Source organism: Caloenas nicobarica, chromosome 2 (assembly GCF_036013445.1).
Source record: "Caloenas nicobarica isolate bCalNic1 chromosome 2, bCalNic1.hap1, whole genome shotgun sequence".
NCBI lineage: Eukaryota > Metazoa > Chordata > Aves > Columbiformes > Columbidae > Caloenas > Caloenas nicobarica.
Genome location: NC_088246.1, coordinates 119,178 through 146,534, shown reverse-complemented (window position 1 = coordinate 146,534; position 27,357 = coordinate 119,178). Strand labels below are relative to the sequence as shown.

At 44.9% G+C, this 27,357-nt stretch overlaps 1 protein-coding gene across 7 annotated transcripts in view; it reads left to right on the top strand.

Moving 5' to 3' along the window:
* Window positions 1–27,357, top strand: part of SMARCD3 (SWI/SNF related, matrix associated, actin dependent regulator of chromatin, subfamily d, member 3) — a 98,977-nt gene that overhangs the window by 60,406 nt on the left and 11,214 nt on the right. For 6 of the 7 annotated variants that reach the window (XM_065627663.1, XM_065627664.1, XM_065627666.1 and 3 more), the window contains 5 exons: window positions 6,335–6,457; window positions 17,612–17,734; window positions 20,283–20,378; window positions 20,886–20,987; window positions 24,469–24,630. In XM_065627663.1, the coding sequence (XP_065483735.1) occupies window positions 6,335–6,457; window positions 17,612–17,734; window positions 20,283–20,378; window positions 20,886–20,987; window positions 24,469–24,630 (606 nt within the window). The remainder of the gene's footprint in view (window positions 1–6,334; window positions 6,458–17,611; window positions 17,735–20,282; window positions 20,379–20,885; window positions 20,988–24,468; window positions 24,631–27,357) is intronic. The other variant, XM_065627668.1, reaches the window with a different exon arrangement.

Sequence of the window (27,357 nt, the reverse complement as noted above, 5' to 3'; positions counted from 1 at the left end):
CCTCTGTTAAAATGACTGGATCTGTGAGCAAGAGATAGCAGTGAATGAAATTTACCTCGGCTTTAGCAAAGTTTGCAACACTGTCTCCTGTAATAATCTTGTATCCAAGTTGGGGCATTTTGATCTACATGTTGGATGATTTGGTTTATAGTGACTCATAGGTTGCGCTCTGCTGGAAGGACAGTGACAGGCAGAGTGACTGCAGGGCTGTGTCCTGGCAGATGTTCGGTTTAGCACCTTTTCAGTGACCTGGAGGAGAAAGTGGAGTGCCTGCTCATAAAATGTGCAGGTGACCCCAAATCTCAGGGCAGGGCAGGGGGAACTAGTCAATATGCCTGTAGACCAGCTGCCATTTAGCTGGAGCTGGACAGACTGGAAGAATGAGCCACCAGGAGCTGTATGAAATTCAACAAGGTCAAATGCAAAGTTCTTCCTTGGGAAAGCTCTGGCTGGGGAGCAGCAGCTGGAAAAGCGCTGGTGGCCCTGGGGACAGCGAGCTGAGCACCAGCAAGAGCTGTGCCCTTGCAGCAAAGACAGCTGACAGCATCCTGGGCTTATGAACAGCAGCACAGCCAGGAGACCAAGGGTGGCACAGAGTTAACATCTTCTGAGTGCCAGCCCTTAGCTGTCCTTCTTTGAGCACCATAGAAACCTCAACGGTAAACTTTTGCCAATAAGCTATAGGCTAAAGCTTCTTATCAGGGAAACTGCCCAGTAGCTGGTAAGTCAGATTTCAGTTGTTGTCACTCATAATGTAGAAATGCTGGCTTCTGAAGACTATTTTTGAAATGTCTAGGCTGTGTGGCTCAGGATATAATCAAGCTTGTCAGACTTGGGGGAACAAGAGATCTCGGCTTTTGTTACCTCTCCCAAAGATGGAAATTATAGGCTGGCCTAATTTTAAGGAAGTTGCCAAATCTCTATTTATAAGTGTCTGATGATTTTTCTTTGAAGTAAATTGCTAAAACTGCTTTGTTTGTCCTGATGAGGTAGCAAAGAATGCAGCTTCAATTGTTATTTCCTACCTGAAACTGATCAAATTCTATTTATTATTTTTTTTCTGGAACTTTGAATGATATCCAGCTTTGCCCTGGAAAGAAACATCAGTCTGAAGGGCACACTGTTCTGTATCTGTTTTTTTATTTGTTTGTTTTCCTATCTTTAGTGTAAACTAAAATGAAGTTATGCAGGTGACAGCATGGTGGCTGTCTGCCACAGACAACCCGCCTGATCAAGAAGGAGACAAAGCCTTCCTTAGACATCTGGAGGAAGCCCCATGGTTGCAGGTCCTCTTATTCCTGAGGGAACTTTAACCGCCCTGACATCTGCTTTGAGGGCAGGAGCACTGGGCACAAGCACTGCAGGAGAGTCCTGGAGTGGATTGGTGACAATTTCTTGACACAGGTGCTCAACAAGCCAACAAGGGGAGGTGCTCTGCTGGACCTGCTACTCCCAAAGAAGGAAGAACTGGTTGGAGATGTGAAGGTTAAGGGCAGCCCTGGCTGCAGCCACCATGAGATGGCAGAGTTTGCCATCCTGAGAGAAGCAAGCAAGACCTGGACTTCAGGATAGCAGGTTTTGGCTTGTTCAGGGATCTGCCCAGGAGGATCCTGTGGGACAGTGGGGATCCCTGGAGGACAAAGGGGCTCAGGGAGGCTGGCTGAACTCAAGGACAACCTCTTCAAAATCAAGGGGAATGATCAGACCAATGTGCAGAAAGTTGAGCATGCCTGCAGGAGGCCAGCAGGGTTGAGGAGGAAGTTCCTGACTGGCCTCAAATGCAAAGAGGGAGAGCACGGAGGTGTGAGCAGGGATGTGTGAGGGATGGTCTGTCCAGCCAGAACAGCACAATGGTGCCCAAGCATGCAAGCGTGAAATTAGGAAAGTCAAAACTCCGTTGGAATTGAACCTAGCAGTGGATGTGACGGGCAACAAGAAAGCCTTCTGCAAGTGGATCGACAGCAGAAGGAAGACTAAGGACAACCTGGGTCTTCTGGGTTTGGTTCTGCCACTCATGTCAGAAGCCATGGAGAAGGCTGAGGCACTCAGGTTGTTTTTGCCTCCGTTTCTCCTGATAAGTCCTGTCTTCAGGCCTCCCAGGTCCCTGAACCTATGTCAGATTCAGGGGAGCATGGCTGTTCAGAGGGACCTTGACAAGCTGCAGGAACAGGATGGCAGTTCAATGTTGTAAAGTTCAACAAAGGCAAATACAAAGTCTGCTCCTGGGAGAGTGACGCTGTGCAGTGGTACAGGTGGATGTCAACTGGGTAGAAAGCAGTTTTGCAGGAGAGGACCTGGGGATCCTCGTGGACAAGAAGTGGAGAACGAGTCTGTGAGGTAAGCCCGCTGTGACAAAGGTCAGCTGCAAAATGGGCTGTATTAGCACAAGTGTTGCCATGAAGTCGAGGAAAGAGGTTATTCCTTGCTATACCACACTCGTGAAACTGCTTCTGGGCTTCTGGGCACAGGACCACAAAGATGTGGCATTGTGGAGTGAGGCTCACACAGGCCCAGAGAGTCTGAGGGCCAGAGCACATGCCAGCCAAGAGAAGCTGCAAGAACTGGTTTGTCCAGCCTTGAGAAGAGAAGGGGAAAGGGAGATCCTGTTGGTGAGTGCACCTGCCGTGTGGGACAGTGAAGAAAAGACAAAGCCAGGCTCCTCTTAGAGGTGCACAACAGGATGGGAGGCAACCAAAACTTACTGCAACATGGGCAATTGGCTCAGTATCAGGGACTTGTTTGCTTGTTTGTTTTTTCTTTTTTAATGGTACCATGATGGTACCAAAACATTGGAACAGGCTGCCAAATGATGCTGTGGGATGTCCGTCCTTGGCTAGAGGTATTCAGAACCCGTCTGGACGAGGTCCTGAGCAACCTGATATAATCTGAACTGGTTTGGTGCAACAATTGGTCTGCACGACTTCCAAAGGTCCTTCTGATCCAAATTATTTTGTTATTACTGCAGCTTAACCCCAGCCTTTAGAAAGACATTATCTTACTAGTGTTAGTAATAATCTATTCCAGTTATCCATATGATTCTAAGATAAGGTTTAACATACATGCTTCAAAACCTCAGTTGATGACATGCTGCTGCTAGGTGCTTTTTGTGATTTCTTGAAATAGATGAAGACCTGAATGGAGAATTCAAGTCTTGAAATATTCTTTACACATCTATAGTTAGAACTTTTGTAGAAGAAGAGAAGAGACTTGCATGGAGCTATGAATTTCTCAGGTGGGGCACACCATGCAAGAAGAAAGAATTAGGCAGACTGCACAGATCCTTGTCACATAAACACCAAGGTAACTGTCGTTCAGTTACCTATGAAGAAAACTGAAAAATAAATTCTATACTACCTTTATCGTTTTGAGCTAAGATGTACCAGAAACAAATAAAATTCTTCATCACGATGCAATATTGCTGGGACTCCCCTTTAATTTTTGTCTCACTCTTGAGGAGAAGTTGGGGAAGAGTATGAAGTTGGAACATAATCATGCCTCCAAAGAAAGCAAAAGAGTGTAAGAGCAGCCAAAAGCAGCCTGAGCAGACCTTTGATCTAGCCCAGTGTCCCGTCTTCACTGTGACCGTAACACATACCCAGAGAAGAGTACAAAGCACAGGCAGATACGGTTCTTCTCCCAAATACTCTCCCAACCTGCAACCACTAGCAGTTCAAGGATTTATACACAGTATTATCTTTGGCTATTTTTAAAGTGTTTATGCTTTCTTTACATCTTACAAAGTTTAACATCCACTGTGATTATAGGACTGGAATAGGAAATACCCTTTCACTTTCATGAGGTAAGAGATGTAAAAGTGTGGAATATAAACATTTATTGAAGGTTACTGCTGTTTGTACAGACTCGTTAGAAGTTTCATCAGGTCCTGGGTCCAGTACCGTGTGAACCAGCTGGACAGTTTGTACCACAGCTGCACTTTGTGCTTTATCTTGAGGGCCAGATGCTGCTCCATCACCTGCCGAGGAGCCATGAACTGACCAAGCTGGAGCTTGGAGCTAAAAGACTGAAACTATGTTCTGGGTCCAGGATTTTTAATTAACTGTGGTACGAAATGATTAATTTCCTCTGTGTGGGAGGAACTGAGGAATCTTCTGTGTAGGATGGGATAAAAGCATTGGAGTATTTTGTTGGGTCCAAAGATTTGTATTCACTGTGGGGACAGAGTATTGCCAAGCTGTCTGGAAGCTCCTTGATGTTTCCAGGGCAATGTTTGCTTTTTGTGATTCACCCTTAAAAATGTTCATGTTCTTTTATTGTTCTGCTAATACTAAGACTTCATGAAAGAATATAAGCAGTTAAAAATATAGTGGTTCATCTGAAGCTAAACAGAGCTTTTGGCTCCATGGTTTCTGCTTCTCCAAAGTGTCAGTCCTGCTGTAAATACAGCAGGTGTTCTAGCATGTCAAACCAAATAAATAAGGTTAAAGATACTTTTTTTTTTTTTTTTTAGTGTTTGATCAGTCTAAATACAGAAGGCAGGAATTGTTCCTAGAAGATAAAAATATTAAGAAAAGGATGACAAAAACCTGTGTATTGGCAGTATGGAGAGGGTGCACAAGGAATGCCTGCCCACTGCTGCCGCAGCTGTGCACAGAGACGGCGTGGAATGGAACTGACAGATGGCAGGTTCCAAGCGAGCCGGGGAGGTGCTTCTTCATACACTGCTCTGGAAGGCCGTGCCCGGGCTGCTGTCGGTGCTGACAGGCACCACCGGGCAGATGCTGTCAGAGCACAGCGCTGGGACAGGCGGCTCCTGGGCTGACCCCGTGCAGTGGTTCTTCTGTCTTAGCAGAACGTAGCGGACAGGTGGCTCTCACATAGGTGTTTGTGTCTTACACCAAATTAAAACTGTAGACTTGTGATTCTAAAGCAAAACAAGAATACCAACTAGTTTAAATTCTTATGGAAAAGAAGTATTCTAATAGTTAAATATTTTAGTTATACAGGTGAAAGCTAGAGTGAATATTATAGAAATAAACAAGGCAGTCCAGCAGATTTATTATAATTACTTATAGTTCCTTTCTTTTGTGGTTTGCCTGCATGAGTTATTCCCAGTTAAGAACCAGCTTTTTCATAGAAGAGTTTACTTGCCCATTTCCAAGCTCAGATTGTTAGATCTTCCTCCTGATCTACTTCATGTTACCTCCTCTACTAACTTGTCTGGAAAAGGGAAAATAAAAAGGGTGTTTCTTAATAGAACTGATGTAGTTTAGCTAACATATTAAAATATGAATAAAAGTTGGCAAGATCAGAAGTTGACACCTCATAGCTGGTCATGTTGAAGTTTGATGTGAAGGTCAATTCTGCCTCAGCTGGGAAGTTGTGTTGACAAACCTTGACTTCCTAAATGGCAGTTTTTGCTTACCATGGGTAAGACTTGCTTTAAAAAAAAGTGACCACACTCCCTTTAGTTTTAGTCTAAAGAGGCCCAGCACTCTTTTAGTTTAAACAGGACAAATTTGCTGTACTTTGCGTTGCCAAGAGCAGCGACTCCCAGGCTGCTCGTAGTTGAGCCTCGCTCGACAGACAGAAGCCGTGATTCAGGCCTGCGCGTCCAGCTGCACCTTCCAGAGCTCGTTAGCGTCAGCTCTGTGCCCCAGCTCGTCAGCGTGTGCTCGTACCACGCAGCCCTGCCGTCGCATTGGGACCTGTCTGGGGACGGCTCCTGAGCACGTGTGTCTGAGGGCCGGGCAGGGTCGGTGTCACTGCTCTGGCACACGGGGGGTTCTTCCCTCCAGTGCCGGCGCGTTCCTTGTTTCCAGTGCCGGCGCGTTCCTTGTTTCCAGTGCCGGCGCGTTCCTTGTTTCCAGTGCCGGCGCGTTCCTTGTTTCCAGTGCCGGCGCGTTCCTTGTTTCCAGTGCCGGCGCGTTCCTTGTTTCCAGTGCCGGCGCGTTCCTTGTTTCCAGTGCCGGCGCGTTCCTTGTTTCCAGTGCCGGCGCGTTCCTTGTTTCCAGTGCCGGCGCGTTCCTTGTTTCCAGTGCCGGCGCGTTCCTTGTTTCCAGTGCCGGCGCGTTCCTTGTTTCCAGTGCCGGCGCGTTCCTTGTTTCCAGTGCCGGCGCGTTCCTTGTTTCCAGTGCCGGCGCGTTCCTTGTTTCCAGTGCCGGCACGTTCCTTGTTTCCAGTGCCGGCGCGTTCCTTGTTTCCAGTGCCGGCGCGTTCCTTGTTTCCAGTGCCGGCGCGTTCCTTGTTTCCAGTGCCGGCGCGTTCCTTGTTTCCAGTGCCGGCGCGTTCCTTGTTTCCAGTGCCGGCGCGTTCCTTGTTTCCAGTGCCGGCGCGTTCCTTGTTTCCAGTGCCGGCGCGTTCCTTGTTTCCTCAGATCCGAGAGCTGGTTCCTGAGTCCCAGGCCTACATGGACCTGTTGGCCTTTGAACGCAAACTGGACCAGACCATTATGCGGAAGCGTGTGGATATTCAGGAGGCGCTGAAGAGGCCAATGAAGGTATGTCATTAAATATTTGTGGATTTAGTTGGGGGGGTGGAAATAATCCTTGTATTAAATGGTGGAATGATCTTTCCAGTAAAAGTCCTGTTAACAGAGGTATTTTGAAAGGGGTCAGAAAAAGTTCCTAAGAATAAGCGGCTGGGGAGCAGCATGCCTGGAAAAGTGGTGGAGAAAATGCCATGGATATTACAGCTCTAGCTTGTGAAAGCCTTTAATAAGGGGAATAATAGCTTCTGGATAAAGAAACACTGGTTTTGGAACTTTCTATTAGAATGATTAAAAAGAAGAAAAGAAGACATCAGAGGGATGTGCTGAAGATATGTATTAAATTCAGTCAAAAGCTGAACTTGTGGAATAACAGAACATATAATGGGAAGATTTACTTACAGAAAAATTGTTAAAGATCCTGCAAAAATGTACACATTTACATAGTCTGTAAAAGGATGATTCTTATAAGAAAAGTGAAGGACATTTTCTGCAGTTTCTATTAGATTAAGTCAAACACTTCACTGTTCATAATAGACTACTGAAGTTGTCTTTTCCTAAGTTTTCTGAGTCTATTCAACTGAATAATGGAAAAGTTTAGGTAGGAAGAAACCGTGGAAGTCATTAGTTCGATTTCCTGCTCGCCACAGGGTTGTCAAGGCCTTGTTGAGTTTTGAAAATCTCTAGGGATGGAGGTTTCGCAGACTCTTCAGGCAATCTGTTCCAATGTGTGGCCATTCTCATTGTGAAGAATTTATTTTCATGTCTTATTTAAGTTCTTGTGACTGTATTGGATGCTCATGCTCATTCATATAGTAAATTCTGTAGTATGAAGAGTTTTGTAGCTGTATGTCTCCTGTGGAGTAAAGCCGTCACTCTTGTTTGTACCACAGTAATGGGTGTCATCTGAACTACGATCGAGATTTCTTTTTGTTTGTCTATGTAGGTATCTGATAAGATGTGGAAGGCTTTTAACCTATGATGTTTTTTCCAGTTGATATGTATGAAACAGAAAAAAAAATAGAAAACTTTTAAGTTCCATTAACATACCTATTTTGCAGATCAAAACCCAAAGTGTGGATGATTTAAATCACAAGTTTGTAGTCAAAAAGTGTTGTGTATAACTGATTGGACTCTTAGAAGGAATAATTGTTCTTAGCTTCTTAATGAGGGTAGAACACCATTATTTTAAACCAGCTAGGAACTGGGCCGTGTTTAAAAGTAATTGAAGACTTAGGCTCGCATTCATATGTCTGCGGGAAGATGTTTATTCTGTGGCAAGCTCTTTAACAAGGGAAGTGACCAGTACACAAGCTCAAAGCTGGACAGTGGAGATACTCAGGGTCTGCAATGGGGAGGACTCTGGGAGGCACAGCGCTCTACAGAAAATTCTGTTTACATCTAGGGCTCAGCAAATACATTTAAAGTATCAGTTACTCAGCTAGTTAACATCTAAAGAATGTTCAAACAGAAGTTTTTCAAATTCATGTCTAGAACTAGCATATAGCAGCTGTGAAATTCGAGACCTGTCAAAATAGAGCTAAGCCTAGATAAATCTGGGTTGTCCTGATGTGAAGTATTTTCATTTTGTTATAGTTCGAGTATTGGTAACAGCAATAAAAGTTATCTCTGCATTTCCCTCTCTAATCAAAGCACTTGTAATTTTAAAATATTTGCCTTAAAACAGTGGTTCCCAAACTGGAATTGTAATTCTGGGAAAATTTTTATTTTGTCTGAGTTATGTGATAATATGCAGGGAATATGCAGGACTGCTCAGAATTATCAGTTGTAATTGCAGTTATATTGGTCACAGTGATTGAGTTGTAGCTAGAAACGGTCTTTAGGAACCACAGGTTAATGGTCTAGTGCTGCTCAGGCTGTTTTTTCTGTCTCAAGACTAATTATTCTGGAGAAAATTTAAGGGGAAATGTTTTAAACACTTTTGATTGAGGACAGTGCGTAAAATGTGCCGAGCACATTGATCCTGTGTGGATCTGCTGTGCACGGCTGCGGTGCGGGGCGGGTGGCAGCTGCGGGTTTGCTCGGGGAGCGAGGGGGCCTGGGGGGGAAAGGCCCTTGCAGGGTCAGCGAACCTCAGCCGCCGGCGTCTCCCGTCCAGGCCCTGCCCGGTCCCTCTCTGCCTGTTGGTGCTGGCGTGTTCTCTGTTCTCCTGTCAGTCCTGCATTCCTGGACTAGATGTGTCACGAGAGTCCCAGAATTCCTCCTCCGCAGAGCAGCGCTTGCTGCGTGCCACACGTTGCGGGAGCCCTCGCGCTGACTTTGGGAAAGCCCCACATGCTCTCGCTGTCAGGATTCCAGAAAGAACCTTTGAGGGGACAGTGAGGCGGACAGGGCTGTTTGACTGCGTGTGGCTGGAGGTACAGACAGAGCAAGCTCCGTGGCCTGAGGGAAACAGGAACCGTACGGCTCAGCTCCAGACAAGTAGATGTCATTAAAGAAGAATGCATTACTGAAACCCCGGCCTGCTAGGGCTATGGTGGGCTTTGGGAGTGGGATTTATTTGGCTAAGTGTAGACACCTACATTGTATTTATTTATAGGTAAGCCAGTCACCCTGGGCTCCCTTTATAGTCAGGAGATTTGGTCAGTATAGGCAATGGAGTTTAGGGCACAGTTCTTCTCATACAGAAGGAGATATTTGAAAGAATACAGATAAGTCATGCCCTAAAAAGGGCCTATTTCTCTCCGTTGTCTAAGCCTAAGATAACTAGTCAGTTGTGGACGTAAGCATAATATTAAGACTGAGACGATTTCAACCCAAGGCTTACGTGATGGCTCACCTGGCTGAAAGAAGAGCATCTAGTGACCCATCCCACAGGCAAGGCTCCTCCTCCAGCCCTGTGGTCTCACCCAAACCAGAGACTGTTACCCAGGACTGCCACCTTTTCACAGTGAACTGGAGTGGGACGCTGAGTTTACCAGAACTCTGTGTAGTTGCAGTTTCTCAAACTAAACGATATACTCCCAGGTTCTCCATTTTTAGGTTAAAAGAGAGTAGTAGTGTCTGAGTACAGTCACATCTCTTTCCCTGGTTTTGTAAATTGAGATTCTTTCCCCAGTTTCAGATTTTAAGTTGACTGAGGAGTTGCTATCGGATTGTTGGCAGAATGGAATTTCCGTTTTTTCTGAAACCCTGGAGTTTCTGCCTGGTCCTCTGCCCTCTCAGGCAAGACTGGGTTTTTTTCCTCAGTTTGCCTTGCATATCTGAGCTCTGCAGTTCTGTCGTTCTAAGAGACTCATCTTCTCCATGTACTGAGTTCCAAACCTCAAGCATCCAAGGGATACTCTTAGGGGCAGAAAAACAATTTGTGGAGATTTTTGTGTCATACTCTGAACTCTACTAGTAGTTATTGATCTCCTGGAATCAAACCTGCGCTCACTCCAATCAGCAAATGCAGTAGGTATCATTTATCATTCTTCACAGGATGTTATGGAGAAAGAGGTGGAGATTATGAAAGAAAATTTAAGGTAACTGAGAGCAGTGGCAGCTCTATCACGTTTTAGCTGTTGTAGATCCCCTCTGCACTTTGAGGTCTGCGGCACTAGGGCAGCGTGCTTCCTTTTCTGTGTTTGTCATGTTGGTCTTGGCGCTGGCTGGGATTAGTTGGAGGAATTTCTGCTGTAAAATAGTTGTAAATTGATTGGAAACATCATTAAAGGTGGGGTTTATTATTTTTTTGTAATAACAATCTTAATATTATGCAACTGAGATAGATGATCTTAGGATAGGTCAGTAACTAGAATTCCTTGGAGCAACAGAAAAGCTCTAGTGTTGCTGCAGAAGACCCTAGTGATATCTCATATGATTGTTAAAGCTGGAATATGGTGTCATTGATGCTCAAAATGAACAGTTCAAACTATAATGGTCATGCAAAAAAAGAGCTTCTGGACCAACCTAGCAAAAGGAAGATTCAGTGTCACTCAGCTTTTATATCTGAACACCGAAAAAAAAATTGGGAGAGACTGGGAGTGGCTGCCTTTTTGGTAGAGAGGGAGAAAAATATCAACATTTAAGCTAGAGGACAATGTTGGCACAAGAACAAATGGGAAAAAGGTGACTGAACAAATATTAGGCTCGAAATTAGAAAGAGGTTTGAATTGTCAGAGAAGCAAAATTCCTCCAAATCCAGGAGAGGAAAGAAAGATTTCATCTTTGAAATAGTATCTTCAGGGGTTCTGAAAAGCACTGCAGGATACAGCCCTGTGACCTGGACTTACTGCTGCTGCCAGTTCAGTGACCCCAGGGCCCACTGGTGAAATCCATCAAGCACCACAGTGGGTTTGATAAGACATTTTAAAGCTCTTCAGGTGAAATGTCTGCACAAGCCATTTGAAGTAGAAATGTGTTGAAGGCAAACCAGAATTTATGGCAATTCAATTTAAACAAAACAATTTATTGAGGGAAGATTATTAGGAATTTTCTTATCTTTAATCATCAACCATAAAAGTTACAAAATTTTAAAAAAATCAAATAGCTTACAGTTTGTCTAGTGTGAGGAGACAGCCTGGCAACAAATATACCCCCTAATTAGTAAACAGTTGTTCATTGGGAGAGTTGGTCATGGCTTGTGGTTGTCTTACTGGTCTTGGCCTGAACACGAAAATTGATCTTTAGTCACCCAGTCTTTGAGGGTCCCCTCAGAATCCGTGGGCTTAGGTGGGTCCACTTCCTCGTGGGCACCCTGACCCCCTAGGAGCCCCTAGGCTGTCTTGTCTGGACCGATCCGGGGTTCTTGCACGTGTGACTGCGTTGTTGAGAGGACCGCGTTGCCCGTGGGCCCAGCCCAGCGCCTGTTCCTGCACTCCTGGCCGGCTCAGTGCCTGGATGGTCACTCGCTGTCACCTGTGCCCGCAGCCTCACCGTGCGGCACCGCTACGGCTGGGTCCAGCCACCGGGCAAAGGGTTCCTCAGCCCGGACACAAACAGCCAAAGCACATGTGCGTTTTAACCCATCCCAAACCAGCTTAGGCGTTTGATGAGAATGTGGTTACATCTTGCATAATCAGCCTCCCTCTCCCACATGCAGCAGGAATGGTGAGGCTGGTGTGTGTCATTGTCCTTACTGACAGGGACCAGCAACAGGACCGCAGCTGGACTGATGATGGCAGGGACCTCTGGAGGTCACCACGTCCAGCCCCCTGCTCAGGAAGCGCCAACTAGAGCTGGTCACACAGGACCATGTTCAGACAGCTTTTGGACATCTCCAGGGTGGGACACTCCACAGCCTCTCTGGGTGATGTGTTCCCATGCTGAATATTTCAGAAGAAGGTGCCAGAAACCCTTCCAGCTGTCGGGAACAGTTCCACCTAAATTCCAGTAATTAGAGATCAGTGTGTACTAAGACACAGAAAGGTTTTAAAATTAAAAATTTATATGACGGGATATTTATGGGATCTGTGCCTAATATAGCTGCTCCAGCCCCTTCTCCATTTGTTTGTCTGGTTTTGTTTTACTCTTTTTTTAAAGAGCTTTTGGCTTTGGTCCAGCAGCTGGTAGTTCAAAAATATATCAGTTGAAACTGATTAATGTGCATATTTATGACCACTAAAGCAAGATATCAGAGATGTAATAGATTTTGCATTATGTCAAGTCTTTAAGTCAACACTGGATGTCCTTTAAAAAGAGCTGCCCTGTTTGATGAATGATTAGAGCACGTGTTGCACAGGAGATTGAACTGGACAATAAAGTCTCTTCTGGCTTAAAAACCTGCAAGTTTTAAATCTGTGTTCTGTGACAATCAGTTCTATGGGTAAACTGCGGTTCATTATGCTGCCATTGATCAGGTTTGAATTTATGGTCTTGTGACATAATTTTGTGTGTTCTGCTTTTTTGCATTGTGAGATAAGGAAAAGGCAAATACCTGATCTTCTTTAGATCAGCCCATATTTTAAATATGCCTTTCAGGTTTTTTAATGTTCTGTTTTCACAGGTAAAAGATTCAGTCCTCCTAATCACTGTAGAGAAGGAATTTCTCAGTGCACCTCGCTGTTCTCACCACCCGCCAGTACACACCTCCCGATCTATTCCAGAGAGAGTGGAGTATACAACTGCTAAATAAGCTGCTATAACTGATTTTATAGACTGTTGTGCTACTATTCTCCATTTTATTCCTCTATAACATCTGTTCTACATTTTTTAGGCTTTTTTTTTTTATTGTTGAAGTTTTTATAGAACTGTCTACAGGTGTTTTTCATGTGTTGGTGCAATTTTGAACTCAGTAAATATTAGTTAGTTCTTTTTAGTCTTCACGGTAGTTGCATATTCTACCAAGTCACTGATTTTCCTGCTTCGGTTTGGCCATTTTAAGTTCTTGTCCATCTTCTGTTGTCATGAGTTACCCAACTAATTTTGTTTCATCTACGAATTTTGACATATTGGTTGCTGCTGCCCTGGGTGAGCGATACCTCTATATTCCAGTTCTGATATGGACACTCTCTGTTTCATTTGATTCTTTTACAATGGTCAGACTTGAACACTTGTTATTAGTGGTCATTGTTCTTTTTGTCTCCAGATTTCTAGTCTCCATGCTATTTTATCCTCCACCTTCCTAAAAGGTTTTTGTGAGACCGTGAAACAGTTACTCTATATGCAAAGACAGAAACACAGATTTTGATCTTTCCTTTATGCATAAGGTTTTTATGCTGCGTTGAGTTACACCGAAAATCATCCTTAAGATGTGCATAGAGAGCTCTTAAGGCAATACTGTTCACAGGATCAGCAACCTCGTTTCCCTGGTTCGGTCACCAATGGCCTGTCTGCTCATAACTTAGCGAATTTGTTTGAAATCCCAAGCACAGCTCCCCGGGACGTCTCCTGGAGGTTTTGTGTCCTGCCTGAGAGTTCACTGAAGGAAACCTGAGCTTCAGCAGTTCATGGACATTTGTCGTGAGGGTATCACACAGATCACGGTCTCTTCAGATGCTTGGTTTCTGATTTGACTTTTTAGGGATTTAATGCTAATAGAAACTGAAAAAAAATATGGCACTATAAACCAGAGACAGTTTTCTGAAGAATTTGATGCATTTCCAGCATTCCACCCATTTACTTCAACTTGAAGCTGTATTGATTTATGTGAAGATGACACTGAAGAACGAAAGCTGCAGTTCTGCTGCTCCAGCGTTCCTGTCAGCTCCTGTTTAAACCCGTTTCCATCCACATGAGCTCTCCCGCCACTTGTGCTGCTGTCGTAGCCGAGACCTTTGAGTGGTTCATCACTGATATGACCAATCTTCTGTCACATACACTTCTTTTTTCCTTTTCTTTTTCTCAAGGAGAAATTGTGAGTGAAATACAGTGCTTTTGGGGGAAGGCTTTTATTTTTAATATGACTACTATTTCGAGTTCATTTTGCTGAAGACAAGTCAAAGATGCTTGTTAAAGATGTGTATCTTACACTTAGAGAACAAGCAGATTAAGCATTTATTGATCTTTTGGACAAGAGGTTATTTGATTCACAGCATTGATTAAGTCTCTGTGAAGTTCATCTGTTGAGCTTTGTCTTTGTGGGTGGTAAAGCTTCAGTGTGTCTGAAGAGATGAAATGTGATGCTTTCTTCTTGCCTTGGAGCTGTAGGTTTTCTCTTTAGTTTTTCCTCAAGTTACTGAGAATCCTACCAGTAAAAAACAAGTGCACAGGTTTTGGTTGGTTGCTTTCCTGTTCTCTGAGAAGCTACCATGCAGGGAGAATAGATTTTAGATCTGTGCTATAATGTGCATTGCTAAGAAATTTGCAGAATTTATTGAAGGACAATGGCTTCTTGTCCACGTACATTGCGCTGCTGTATTTAAGATGCAAGGTAACCCAGTTGCATGAAACCGATGTTGTATCATTGCCTGCTGGGATGAGGTGGAGCCACTCAGCTGGAGATGGAAGAAGATCTCACTCTCAGAGCCTTCTGGAAATGAACCTCACATTATCGTGGAACCCAGGAGTGCTCATACGTGAACCGAGTGCAGTGATGTTGGGTGTGTGTCTTCACACAAGGACACTTTGTGGTCTGTGTGGTGGCTATAAAACCCCAGCCAGCACCATTTTGGTTTTGTTCTTCCTTGAGCTCCGTTCTGACTCTCTGCATCATCTCTGAGCTGACTTCTTCAAGACTGGACATCCTTGTGATAGCAATACAGCTGTGGGTGCTGGAGTTGTCACTCACTGGGTAGATCCCTTCAAGAGGATTCAGACTCTACTCTTGGATCTCTTGGATCAGGTGGGATGGTAGCGTTTGATCTACTCACTGGGTAGGTCCCTTCAGGAGGATTCAGACTGTACTCTTGGATCTCTTGATCAGGTGGGATGGCAGCATCCCACAGCCGACAGAAGAAAGGTCACGGTAGAAGAGAAGGAGCCTGCTGATCCAAAGAAAATGTTCATTTGTGGAGCTGTGGTTCTGGTGTTTTGCTAGGGTTGTCTAAATGTATTTTCTCTAACACCACTGCTCAAAGTGCATGTTACCACTGTTGGTGATAAGCGTGTGCTGGCCCAGTTCAAGTGCCATTGTCTGGCTCTGGGTACTGGGTTATATTGTACTTAGCCAGCCCTCCAGAATGCCCTGAGCAGAGCTGTTCCCTGGTGGCTTTTACGAGGAGCCAATGGTGCTGGCAACACTAACCATGTATAAGGAAGCGGTGGTAGTGGGAGTTCTGGGAAGGGCAGAAAGAAGGAAAAAATGGAGCAGCAGCCCATAAGGGAGCAAACAGGAGGTGGACATGTCGGCAACAGCTTCAGAAAGGCAGTTGAGGAGGCTGGAGTGTTTCTGGGTCCATACAGTGATGCACAGAGGACGTTTGGCTGCTCCAGCAGTGTTCACGGCCAAATGCCCTGTTCACAGTTTGTTTAGACTGCTGTCGTTTTAGACCAGAGCATCTCTGGCAGGTCTGTCTGCACTCGCGGGTCAGGTCTGGAGTGGCTGGTGATACAGCTGTGGTGGCTGACACCGTCTGCAGGTTCCTGTCGGAGGGTGGTGGCTCGTGTTTGCCTGTCCGGGGTGCACAGGGCCCGGAGGAGGGATCACACCGGCCGGGGCGTAGGGCAGGGCGGCCAGCGGGCAAAGAGCAGCAGGGGCTGCCTGGGGAGGGAGGAGACAGAAGAAAAAGCAGAAATTTGGAGTCTCCTCAGAGAGGGCAATAGCACAGACACAGTTGGGTCTTAAAGTTGGGAATGAAAAGAGGATTCTCTGTGTCTCCCCAGAAATGACCCTACCAAGTTTTCTGCAACCTAGGAAATCACAGAGTTGCTGGAACAAGAGCAAGCCTGAAGAAATGAAACATTTTCAAGGACGTGTGCACAGAGAAAATTTGGTTTACAAACCCGATTTATTTATTGCATCATACCCAGAAAATGTGACTTTTTCTTCTTTATGTTCCCTTATTCTGCTTTATATTCTAACAAAGATTTTTATTAGATTCAAAGCCCATTTGGTGTTGGGTCCTTTTGCAGCTGCGCAGTTGGTCTGTTTGATTGATTTCCTGGATATTTGTTGTAAGTCAGAAGCAAGGATTTCTCTGTGGTTACATTTGGAAGATAATCATTGCCTTAATAGTGTAACAAATTTGCAGTACCTTTAGGGCCAAAATCTGAAGACATCTCCAGGGTGCAGGTTCCACGTGTTGCTTTTTGGATGGAACGTCTTTGCTCAGCAGAGACCAAGGGCTGAGCATTCCACAGTACTTACAGGTTGTCAGTACTGTTTGTAACATGTTGGAGGCAAAGGCTAAATAGTTTGCGATCTAAAATCAAGATATGTAGAAAGCAGGACAAAAGATAACTTCAGAAATAGCCATTACTTAGGAGTTTTATTCATAATTATTCTAAGTTCCTTTGTAAAGACAGCGAGGGAAGAAGTGGCCGATTTATAGGGGTTACAGTGAGGAAAGGATTAAATTCGAGAAAGAAAATTTGTTGTGTAGAAGAAAACACTGTGAATTGGAGGGAGAGATGTGGGAGAAACAAACAAATAATACACAGACTCTGGCAGAGCAGTGAAAGTGCAGGGAACCCACCAGGAGACTCGTTCTGCAGTGTGAGCTGCATCTGGCTTGTGCACAACTTGAAAGAAAAACAGTAAGGGGTTAGCAAAAGAAAACAGCAGAAAGTGTCGAGGAGAGGTATTTTGCATTTCGCAGTGGAGTCAGACATTGTTACTAACTTGGTTCTAGGTGGACTGTACAAGGAGGCTGGAGCCTGAAAGCTAGGAGAAAGGAAGACATCTAAAATACTCAGATTTGAATAAGGATGTTATTGCAGAGGGTGGTCTTAGGGATGAAATGTCAGACCTCGGGGGAAACAGACTCGGTTCCTTTGTGGATATGGGGAGATATGAGGAGAGGAGGAGTTTCCAGGGCAAAGGGGAGAGTGGAGATAGTGTCTTTGGAAATCAAAAGAAGAGGAAATGGAATCGGTGATATAAACCTGAAATATCAGTAGAGTATCCACGAGGAAAGAAGAAAAGCTGCTTATGTATATAGATACAGGTTTTCAAATAATCTGGGTGGGGATAAAATTTAGGAACAGTGCATAAAATGTGCAAGTTAATTTGAAGAGTTGTGAATTTAGAAATGTGAATTACTTCACAAATCCTCCACAGCAAATATTTGGGTGTGTGTCTGTAGGAAGACTGTTACGAGGCTCTGCGTGACGGTAGAGTGAAGATGGGCAGAGATGCGCCTGGTGTGCAGTTTGCAGCATCAGTTATATTTGTGACCGACATTTACAAATCTGAACTGATGCAACTGTGAAAGACGTTCATGTAGCAAGAGGTTTGCAGCTGAGTCTTAGCAATCTGGCTGCGATCTGCACAGGAAGGGCATCACATCGTGCTTTTCTTACAATGATTTCTCAAGTAGCTAATCCAGAAATACAGGATATTTACTCTCATGGGCTTGGCCCTGCAGCCTCCTGTCTTTCCTCACTTAGAGTGGACCTTAGCATGTTTGTGCAGCCAACAGTTTTTGAAAGGAAATTTCAGATTCAGGTCTTCAGTTTATTTTCTTATACATAACCAAATCTTAAACTCTAGTATAAGCTAGTACAACTGTACTAAACATGCAGATTCTCTAATAAATGTGTAACTATCACCTTTCCCGTGGCTTCCTTGGGTCTTGGACTTAAACTGGATGTGTTATTTTCTTTTCTTTATTTGTGTAACAGCAAAAGCGGAAACTGAGACTTTACATCTCCAACACATTTAATCCCGCAAAGTCTGATGCTGACGACTCTGATGGCAGCATTGCTTCATGGGAGCTGCGAGTGGAGGGGAAGCTTTTGGATGACGTATGACTTACCTGTGCTTCACTGGGGCTGGCAAGGACCTAGAGGTTGTCCTGGGGGTGGTGGACTTTATTGGGGACGTCAGCTCAGACAAGACATCCTGAACGGCAGTGTTGGCTTGTTGCTGCTGGGAAGGTGCCGTGTCCAGACAGGGTGAGGGATGAGGCCATGATGGGAATGTCGGGGAGGGGCAGGAAGGACAGCAGGAAATGAGGCACAGACATAAGGGTAGGACAGGCTGGAGCAGGTGGAGAGAACAGGCCTGAGACAATTCCCTTAAAAGATATGGCCAGGTTCAGGTCACGAGAGGTGCGATGAATCGGGCCTACAGCAGGCGTTGCATCTTGTGAGGAGTAGGATAACAAGGAGAAGCGAGTAGCTCATAGAATCATAGAGTCATTTAGGTTGGAAAAGACCCTTAAGATCATTGAGTCCAACTGTAAACATAACACTGCCAAGTCCACCACTAAACCGTGTCCATAAGCACCATGTCTACACAGGTTTTGAACCCCTCCAGGGATGGTGACTCCACCGCTGCCCTGGGCAGCCTGTTCCAATGCCCCACAGCCCTTTGGGGAAGAAATTGGTCCCCAGATCCAACCTCAACCTCCCCTGGCGCAACTTGAGGCCGTTTCTTTGTGTCCCTGTCTCCCCTCAGCTCCTGTTCTCCAGCTGAACCCCCAGCTCCCTCAGCCGCTCCCATCACACTTGTGCTCCAGCCCCTCACCAGCTCCGTTCTCTCACCTCGCTCCAGCACCTCAGGGGCTTCCTTGGCGTGAGGGGCCCAGAACTGCCCCCAGGGTTCGTGGTTTGGCCTCCCCAGAGCCCAGCACAGGGACGGTCACTTCTCTAGTCCTGCTGGCCACGCCGGTGCTGGTCCCAGCCAGGATCCTGTGTCCTCTTGGCCCCCTGGGCACACGCTGGCTCATGTTCAGCCGCTGTCACCAACACCCCCAGGTCCTTTTCCAGCCGCTCTTCCCCGGCCTGCAGCGTTCATGGGGTTGTTGTGACCCAAGTGCAGGACCCGGCACTTGGCCTTGGTGACCCTCAGACAGTCGGGCTGAGCCCATCGATCCAGCCGGGCCAGATCCCGCTGTAGAGCCTCCTGCCCTCCAGCAGATCAACACTCCCACCCTGCTGGGTGCTGTCTGCCAACTTACTGAGGGTACACTCGATCCCCTTGTCCAGATCATCGATAAAGACATGAGTTTTTATTCATAGGGAGGGCAAGAGGATGAATGGATGGTCAGAGCAAGGATGGAAGAAAAATGTCATTACTCTGAAGTCCTCAGAAACCTCGGTGATGGATTTAGCTTTCCTCAGGGAAGGCTGGACTTTCCTAATAAAGGTGTCACCTATTTGAGTAGGCTTCGCCAGCTGAGTATTTGATAGGATAAACAGATGGAGAACGTGCGTGTATGGAGTGGGCAGAGCTTTCAAGGCATGTCTGTGTGGAGGTAACTACGTGAATTAGAATCATAATCTTGCTGAAGGATGAAGAAGTGACAAAGCGTAATGTCTGGGCATTGAAGTTAGACAAATTCATTTTAGAAACTGAAGCCTATATTTTAAGAAAGAAAGAGATTCTTTGTTGGAACAAAATAGTGTCTCAATTACTGGCAAATTTTCAATCGAAGACAGGCTGAGAGAGCTGGGGTGTTCAGCCTGGAGAAGAGAAGGCTCCAGGGAGACCTCAGTGCAGCCTCCAGTACCTAAAGGGGCTTATGAGAAAGATGGAGAGAGACTTTAGCAGGGCATGTAGTGATCGGAAAAAGGGTAATGCTTTTAAACTGGAAGAGGGCTTAGATTAGATATAAGGAAGAAATTCTTCACCACAGGGGTGGTGAGGCCCTGGAACAGGCTGCCCAGAGAAGCTGTGGATGCCCCATCCCTGGAGTGTCCAAGGCCAGGCTGGATGGGGCTCTGAGCAATGTGATCTAGGGGAAGGTGTCCCTGCCCTGGGCAGGAGGTTGGAACGAGGTGATCTTTGAAGGTCCCTCCCAACCCAACCCGTTCTGTGATTCTATGATTTCTGAAAGATTTTCTGTTTAACAAAGGAGAAATTAGTTGAAGTTCTCTGTACTATATTGTATAGAAAGTCAGATTATATGATTATAGAGCTCCCAGTGTTTAATTGACAGTATGAGCTGTGTAATAATCAGTGAATATGGATAATTAAATGGAAAGGCAGAGTGTAAAAGGAAATACTTTCACTTAGTGTGTGATTAATCTGTGAAATTTGCTGTCATCTGATAAATCAGACAAAGAAATTGGCATTCATCAAAAAACCCAAGCAGTTAAAATTAAAGGTATACAGTGGCCTTAGAATCATAGAATGGCTTGGGTTTGAAGGGACCTTCAAAGATCACGTAGTCAAACCCACCTGCTGTGGGAAGAGACATTTGTCAGAGGAAAAACTCGAGTAGATTGATCACACTTGTGATCTGTATGGGAACTAATGATCAAGAGAAAGAGAGAGCCTGAGAAGGAAGCATAGAACACAAGCTAATGCATGCAGGCGTAATGATTTCTGTTTCTCCTGATTGTACAGCTCAGCAAGCAGAAACGGAAGTTTTCGTCGTTTTTTAAGAGTTTGGTTATTGAACTGGACAAAGATCTTTATGGACCTGACAACCACCTTGTGGAGGTAAGAAGGTTGTGCATCCTTTGCAGACAAATCTGGTCCTAGCACAGATAAACAGCTCTGTGCCTGCTGCCTACCTAGTTTAGGATACCTTGCATTCATTTTCTCATTTAAGGTATTTTCAGTGTTTTCAAAATTCAGTTCTTTTTAAGAACGTTTACTAACAAAATCTGTATAGTCTAAAACCATAAATATAGTAGTGATGTACTGCACATCTTAGAACAGAATGCATGAAATTATTTAAAAGTTTTGCACATTTTTCCAAATAATTAGAGCATGCTAACAGCAGAACAGATTATGCACTAAAGCTGAATCGTAAGGGCAGAGCAAGAAATTGTCGGGGCGGGGGGTTGTGTTTTGTTTTGGGGTTTTTTTGGGGTTTTTTTAATTGCAAAATCTTCAGAAGGCTTGTACTTGTCTTATTCTTGCACGGTGTACTGTTCAAGATGCACCTCGATGGACATCAGTCAAAAAATTACTGACCGTCATACTTGTTTTTTCTTCTGGCAGTGGCACAGAACTCCCACAACCCAGGAAACTGATGGCTTCCAGGTGAAAAGGCCTGGTGATGTCAGCGTGCGGTGCACATTGCTCCTCATGTTGGACTACCAGGTCAGTGCACTGCTTTTGGCATAGAAAATACAGCTGTTGGGACACAGTGCAGTAGAACAAGTTCATCCTGTCACATACATCAAAAACCAATACACTTGGACTCAAAATGTCGCATAATCCATTGAGGTTGGAGTGATACCAAACTGACAGATTATTTAAAATGTGAAGGGGCACATCAAGTAAGTTTCTGTTACAGTCTAGCAAAATATTGTTCTTGGCACTATGATAATTAGTATTTTCACTGCCCACCTACAGAAAGAATATACATTTCCACCACCGGCTTCTTAGAGAATAGTCAGAAAAGATGCACGTGAGTTATGTGTGTGGTTTCATACAGAAATTCAAAGGAGTGGCTTTCGCTCATGGTACCTGAACTACCTGTGCAGCTGTGGCAGCCTCTGAGAGCAAACTACACAGCTTTCCTGGTTTGTTAAGTTTAGTCACCTTGTCATCCTAATCTGGCATAAGACAACATTGCCCTACAAGGGTTATACTTGCTGTTATTCTTAGGCCTTGTTGGGCATCCATGCTTCTCTCTTTTGTCACTATTAGTTCTGTTGTATTTGTGGACTAAGCACAAACAGGTCAAGGAACTAATCCATTTGAAAGCGAATGAAACTTAACTGCCAAGTCAGTTCTCTCATCCAGTCACAGGAAACAAAAAAACCCAATCATAGAATCACAGTGTGGTTTGGGTTGGAGGGCCCTTCCCAGCTCCCCCAGTGCCCCCCTGCCATGAGCAGGGACATCTGCACCAGCTCAGGTTGCTCAGAGCCCCGTCCAGCCTGGCCTGGGATGGCTCCAGGGATGGTTCAGCCACCACCTCTCTGACCAACCTGGGCCAGGCTCTCACCACCCTCAGGGCAACAATTCCTTCCTCATGTCCAGCCTGAATCTCCCCCCTTTAGTTTAAACCATCACCACTTGTCCTATCACAACATGCCCTGCTCAAAACTCTGTCCCCGTCTTTCGTATTGGCCCCTTTTAAGTCCGGAAAGGCCACACTAAGGTCTCCCGGAGCTTCTCTCCTCCAGCTGAACCCCCCAACTCTCTCGGCCTGTCCTCCCAGCAGAGCTGTTCCAGCCTCGGGTCATTTCTGGGGCTCCTCTGGCCCCTCTCCCGCAGGTCCACGTGTGTCCTGTGCTGGGGACCCAGAGCTGGCCCAGCACTGCAGGGGGGGCTCAGAGTGGGGCAGAGGGGCAGGATCCCCCCAAACCTGCTGGTGACGCAGCCCAGGACACGGTGGTTTCTGGGCTGCCAGCACACGTGGTGGCTCATGTCCCATCTCTCATCCCCCAGCACCCCAAGTCCTTCTCCCGGGGGCTGCTCTGAACCCCTCCATCCCCAGCCTGGACTGGTACTGGGGATTGCCCTGACCTGGGTGCAGGACCTGGCACTTGGCCGTGTTGAACCTCATGAGCTCCACATGGCCCCACTTCTTGAGCTTGTCCAGGTCGCTCTGGTTGGCATCCCGTCCCTCAGGACTGCACCACTCAGTTTGGTGTCACCCACAAACTTGGTGAGGGTACACTTGATCCACTGTTTTTGTCATTGGTGAAGATGTTAAACATTACTGGTCCCAGTATGGACCTCTGAGGGACACCACTTGTCACCGATGTCCATCCAGGCATGGTGCCGTTGACCACCACCCTCTGGATGTGACCATCCAGCCAATTCCTCATCCACCGAATGGTCCACCCATCAAATCCACATCTCTCCAAGATGTTGTGGGGGACCATGTCAAAGGCTTTACGGAAGCCCAGATAGACAACATCTGTAGCCCTTTCGTTGTCTGCTGATGTAGTTACTAGGTTGTTCAAGCAGGACTTGCCCTTGGTGAAACTGCGCTGGTTGTCTGGAATCAGCACCCTGTCCTCCATGTCCTTAGCACAGCTTCCAGGATGATCTGTTCCGTGATCCTCCCAGGCACAGAGGTGAGGCTGACAGGCTGGTAGTTACCAGGGTCCTCCTTTTTACCCTTTTTAAAAATGGGTGTGACGTTTCCCTTTTTCCAGTCACCAGGGACTTCACCTGACTGCTGGGACTTCTCAGGTATCATGGACAGTGACTTGGCAGCTACACCAGCCAGTTCCCTCAGGACTCTGGGATGCATCTCATCAGGTGTCATAGCTTTATGTATGTTCAGGTTCCTCAAGTGGTCGCGAACCTGAACAATAGGCAAGATTACATTATTCTGCCTTGGGATGCAATATAAAAGAGGTTCCTGGGCACAGTTTCACGCTGGTTTAAGATGTTATAAGGCTAAGCTGCTTCAAAAACCCACTCTCGTTTCAGTTGTGGGTATGCACTGCCACAATCTCCATTCTCATGGCACAAACGATGGAGATTTGCAGTTGCGGAGCTCACCGATCTGACTGAAACCATCCCTGAAAGAAATGTTGCTGTCTGAAGGAAGTGGATAGAAATGGACTGCTGAGAGGAGGTGGGATCTCCCTCTTCAATGGCAGTTCAGTCTCGGATACATTTTGATCGTTTAACTCTAAGAACTCATTCTGTGCCATTCTCTTTCCCCTCCATGCAAATAGCATCTGTCCAGGATAAAGACACTCCATTTTATGTTAGCAGAGAGAAAATTTTATTGTTTTTAGGGAGCGTATGAGCTTACTGCAATGCTGATATAGCCAGTGAGAATTTTTATTGTTAAGACAATATAATGATGTTTGTCGTGCTCACCATTATTATAAATTCATGCTTTAAAACAGATGTTCTGTTATCCTTAAGTCTTGCTATAAAGCTGGCTTTGAGTGATCTAGCACCCAACAGAGTAATCCTTGCCTAATGATGTGGCAAATATTAAACTTGAGTATGGGTGCACACTTGAAGAGGAACCAAATTCCAAGGTATCTAAGGAATGTGTATTACTAGAGATGCAGAACAGAGTAGTTGAAGAGTTGTATCACAAAGGTCAGGACGGTAAATATATTCCATTGATTAGTTGTGTTTGGGTAAATTTTCTGGTATGCAGCAGAATGGTGGGAACATGCCTGAGAAACAGTTCTGAGGTACTTTGCTGATGTGAGGCAGCTGAGTAGTTATTAGCAACAGCAGAGGCATCGTCCTGACCTCATTCTCACTATCTGTGGTTAACCTCAAGTAGCTCAGAGGAAGGACCATTCTTTTCCTTCTCCTACTCCCTAAAGTCAAACCATACATCAGTGTTGAAAAGCAAAATTCTTTCCCGAGTCTGAATGCAAGTTGTTAGTATCTAAAGCATGTGACACAGATAGACTGTGTGCGTAGCACACGTGGAGTGTCCCTCTTTCTTTTCAAACCCCAGACATAGTTCTTGCAGAGCACTGACAGTGTTACACATCTGAGCAACTTATTTGCAGTCTCTGCCACTGAGCAGGGTGCTGCTTCTGAGGAGCACAGTCCCCCGAGAATTAAAGCTGAAACTTCATACCTGTGTATCTGCTTTTCTCTCTGTTGCCATCTCCATCTCCTTCTCTTTCTGTTACAGCCTCCACAGTTTAAACTAGACCCACGATTAGCCCGTTTGCTGGGGATACACACACAGACCCGATCAGCCATCATCCAAGCTCTCTGGCAGTACATAAAAACAAATAAGCTGCAAGACTCCCATGATAAGGAATACATTAACTGCGACAAGTACTTCCAGCAGGTAACTCCCTTTTGGACACAGTAGCTCTTCAGAGGCAAACTGTAATATACATTCGCAAATTTTGGATGAATGAAAATTACTGATTTGCAATATCTTCAGTATTGAATGGCTTTCAACAGTCACTACAACTAATATACTAAGCAGCCTTCTCATGTACTGGTGTCAAAAGACCACATCCAGTGGTTCAGTGCCACATAAGTTGTGGCCTGTCCAGGAAGGACGACTTTCTTTAATTGTTTCACTATATTGATTTACTGGGGTTTTTTACCTGAATGTATCATTCTCTACTAAGAAACATAGAATATCTATCTGCTGATTCTGATTGCCAAATCATATGTAGACCTGTTTTCTTCCCTTCTCTTTCCCTGTTTATGAAGGGCAGAAGACTTGGGAGATATAATTAGAAAAGCTATTTTTTCCTAAGTTTGCTTCATGTTGTAAAATACCCTCAACAATCTGCATGATGTTTTGAAAGTAGCACATTAAGACTAGAGCTTTTTCACAATGACCTCTAGAATTAAACAAGAAGGCCACTTAGAGGCACCTCCACCTTTTCTGTAAATATGATTATATTTATTTCATAAGGGTAATGTGATTTGAGGTATCACTATCTTAATTTGCTTTGTTTTTGTGTAGCTTCAGGCTTACCTAATTTATTTTGAAAGTACCTGAAGGTAGTTTGTGACATACCCCTGTTTAGGGAAGGTACTGGCAGTTATAATAAATGAATAGTGTTTTAATGAGCATTGGAAGTAAATGTTGCAATGAAGGGTGTGTCCTAGTTTTCTTCTTAAACTTTGATTTTCTGTTATTAATTTGCCCTACCATCGTTTAAAGTGACCAATGCTTGAAATAAAGGCAGCACTGGGTTTTTCCACGTTTGAAAATACAAAATAAAACAAAATAACTGAGATTCATGGGTAGTGATATGGATTATATAGTCATAGTCACGTAATTGTTTGGGGTATTTTTTAAAAAAAAATTACAGCATGAAGTCTTTTTCATATATAGTGAAAATTCAATCTTAACACCACATAAGAATTTTTGGCAAAATTAGAAAGCTGTTTGCTCTGTTTCTTAGAAGGTTTGATTTCCATTCTCTATTCATCTTTAGCCAGTTTAGACTCAGTTTTCTTTGTGCCAGCCTGAAGACGAAATGGAAAGGGGATGTGACAAAGATTTGAAAAACCATTGGCAGAATGGAAAAGATGAACAGAAGTAATTATCGTTTATTTTGCTAAATAATTAGAGGCCATCAACTGAAACTGGCAGGTAGCAAATTAAAAGCAAGCAGAAGGAATTGAGCATAGTTAAACTTAAGAACCCGTTGTGATAGGACATTACAAATGTGTATATAGGTTCCAAAAGTGACGAACCAATGGAAAAAAAATATTGGGCTGTTAGAAATGCAAGGTAATTGCAAAGCTGTGGAGACTGGGAGAGCTTTTTTGGGGAAGGACCAGGATGTGTGCCTCCAGTTCTTCCATTTTTCCTTTAGTATCCACTTCTGGCCACTGTCAAGGGCAGGATAGTACAGTAGATGTATAGTAGATCCTTTGTGGCATCCAGTACAGCAGTTCATACTGTACTCGTGGGAAGCAGGAGGGCCTTCTCACTTTATTTTAATTATCAGCTTAAGAACTTTGCTAGAATAAAAATTTGCTGGAGCCATCTGCTCTTCATGTATCTCATCAGAGGTTTACTAACTCGTGGGTCTCCGTTGTGTTAGAACTCTTCAGGAACACCATCAGACAATTGTCTGCCCATCCTCAGAAGATCAGTGAGTTGAGAAGTAGCAGGTTCGTTTTCTAGGAGAATGAACCTCACTCTCTGCAAGAGCTGGCTAATCTGGAATATTTTCATAAGAAAGCAGTGCTTGAATAGGTTTAAATCATAAAGGGGATTGATTTGAGTGTTTGAGTGTTTCCGTTTTCCTTGGGTCTCTGGCAGAATTGTCCTGCTTTCACAGCTGATGTTAGTACTGAAGACAATGAATCCCATTAAATCCAAGGAAACATTTTATGATGAGTTTTTTTGTTTTTCACCCTGGTACTCTAGGATTGAGATATGGAGGGTAAATGAATTGGGTTAGGAATGCGTTCCAGTCTGACGGTATTTCTGTAGACTGTATAATTTTAGGCATGTAACTCCTGGAAAAAGAGATGTCGTCGCTGGAGTGCACAGATCGCTTAGCGGAGCAGCACGTAACACAGCAGCGTATCCAGCATTCCCTAAACAGGAATAGGGAAAGGATATCCGTCTTGTCATTTGGTATGCCAGCTTTTCCAAATCCTGTGCTGGTGTGCCTGTGGTTATAGCTAATGACACAGTACAGTGCAGACTAAAAAACTGTCACTGTGTGCGTTACCTCACACACAGAATTACTACAGCCATATAGGCTTCGGAGCCAGTGGTTGTAAGTGTAGACCATGAGCTCCAGTTAAGTAGGAATGTGAGAAGCTTTGGGGAAATCCCATCCAGCCTTAGTTCCTAAAATTCCATCCAGCCTTAGCTCCTAGTCCCCCACCCCTTCTCTCACTATGGTGTGTGTCCTTGCTCCCTTTTCCCTTCCTAGAGCTCTTGTCTCTTGGGCACCCACATGAGGAGTTTGACGTGAGTGTTGAGCCAGTGGTGACTGACTGGATGGAGCTCGGTGTGCAGAGGTGTGAGTGGGAATTGCACAGACACCTCTACCAAGTGTCAGAATTCAGAACTGAAATAAAGAGT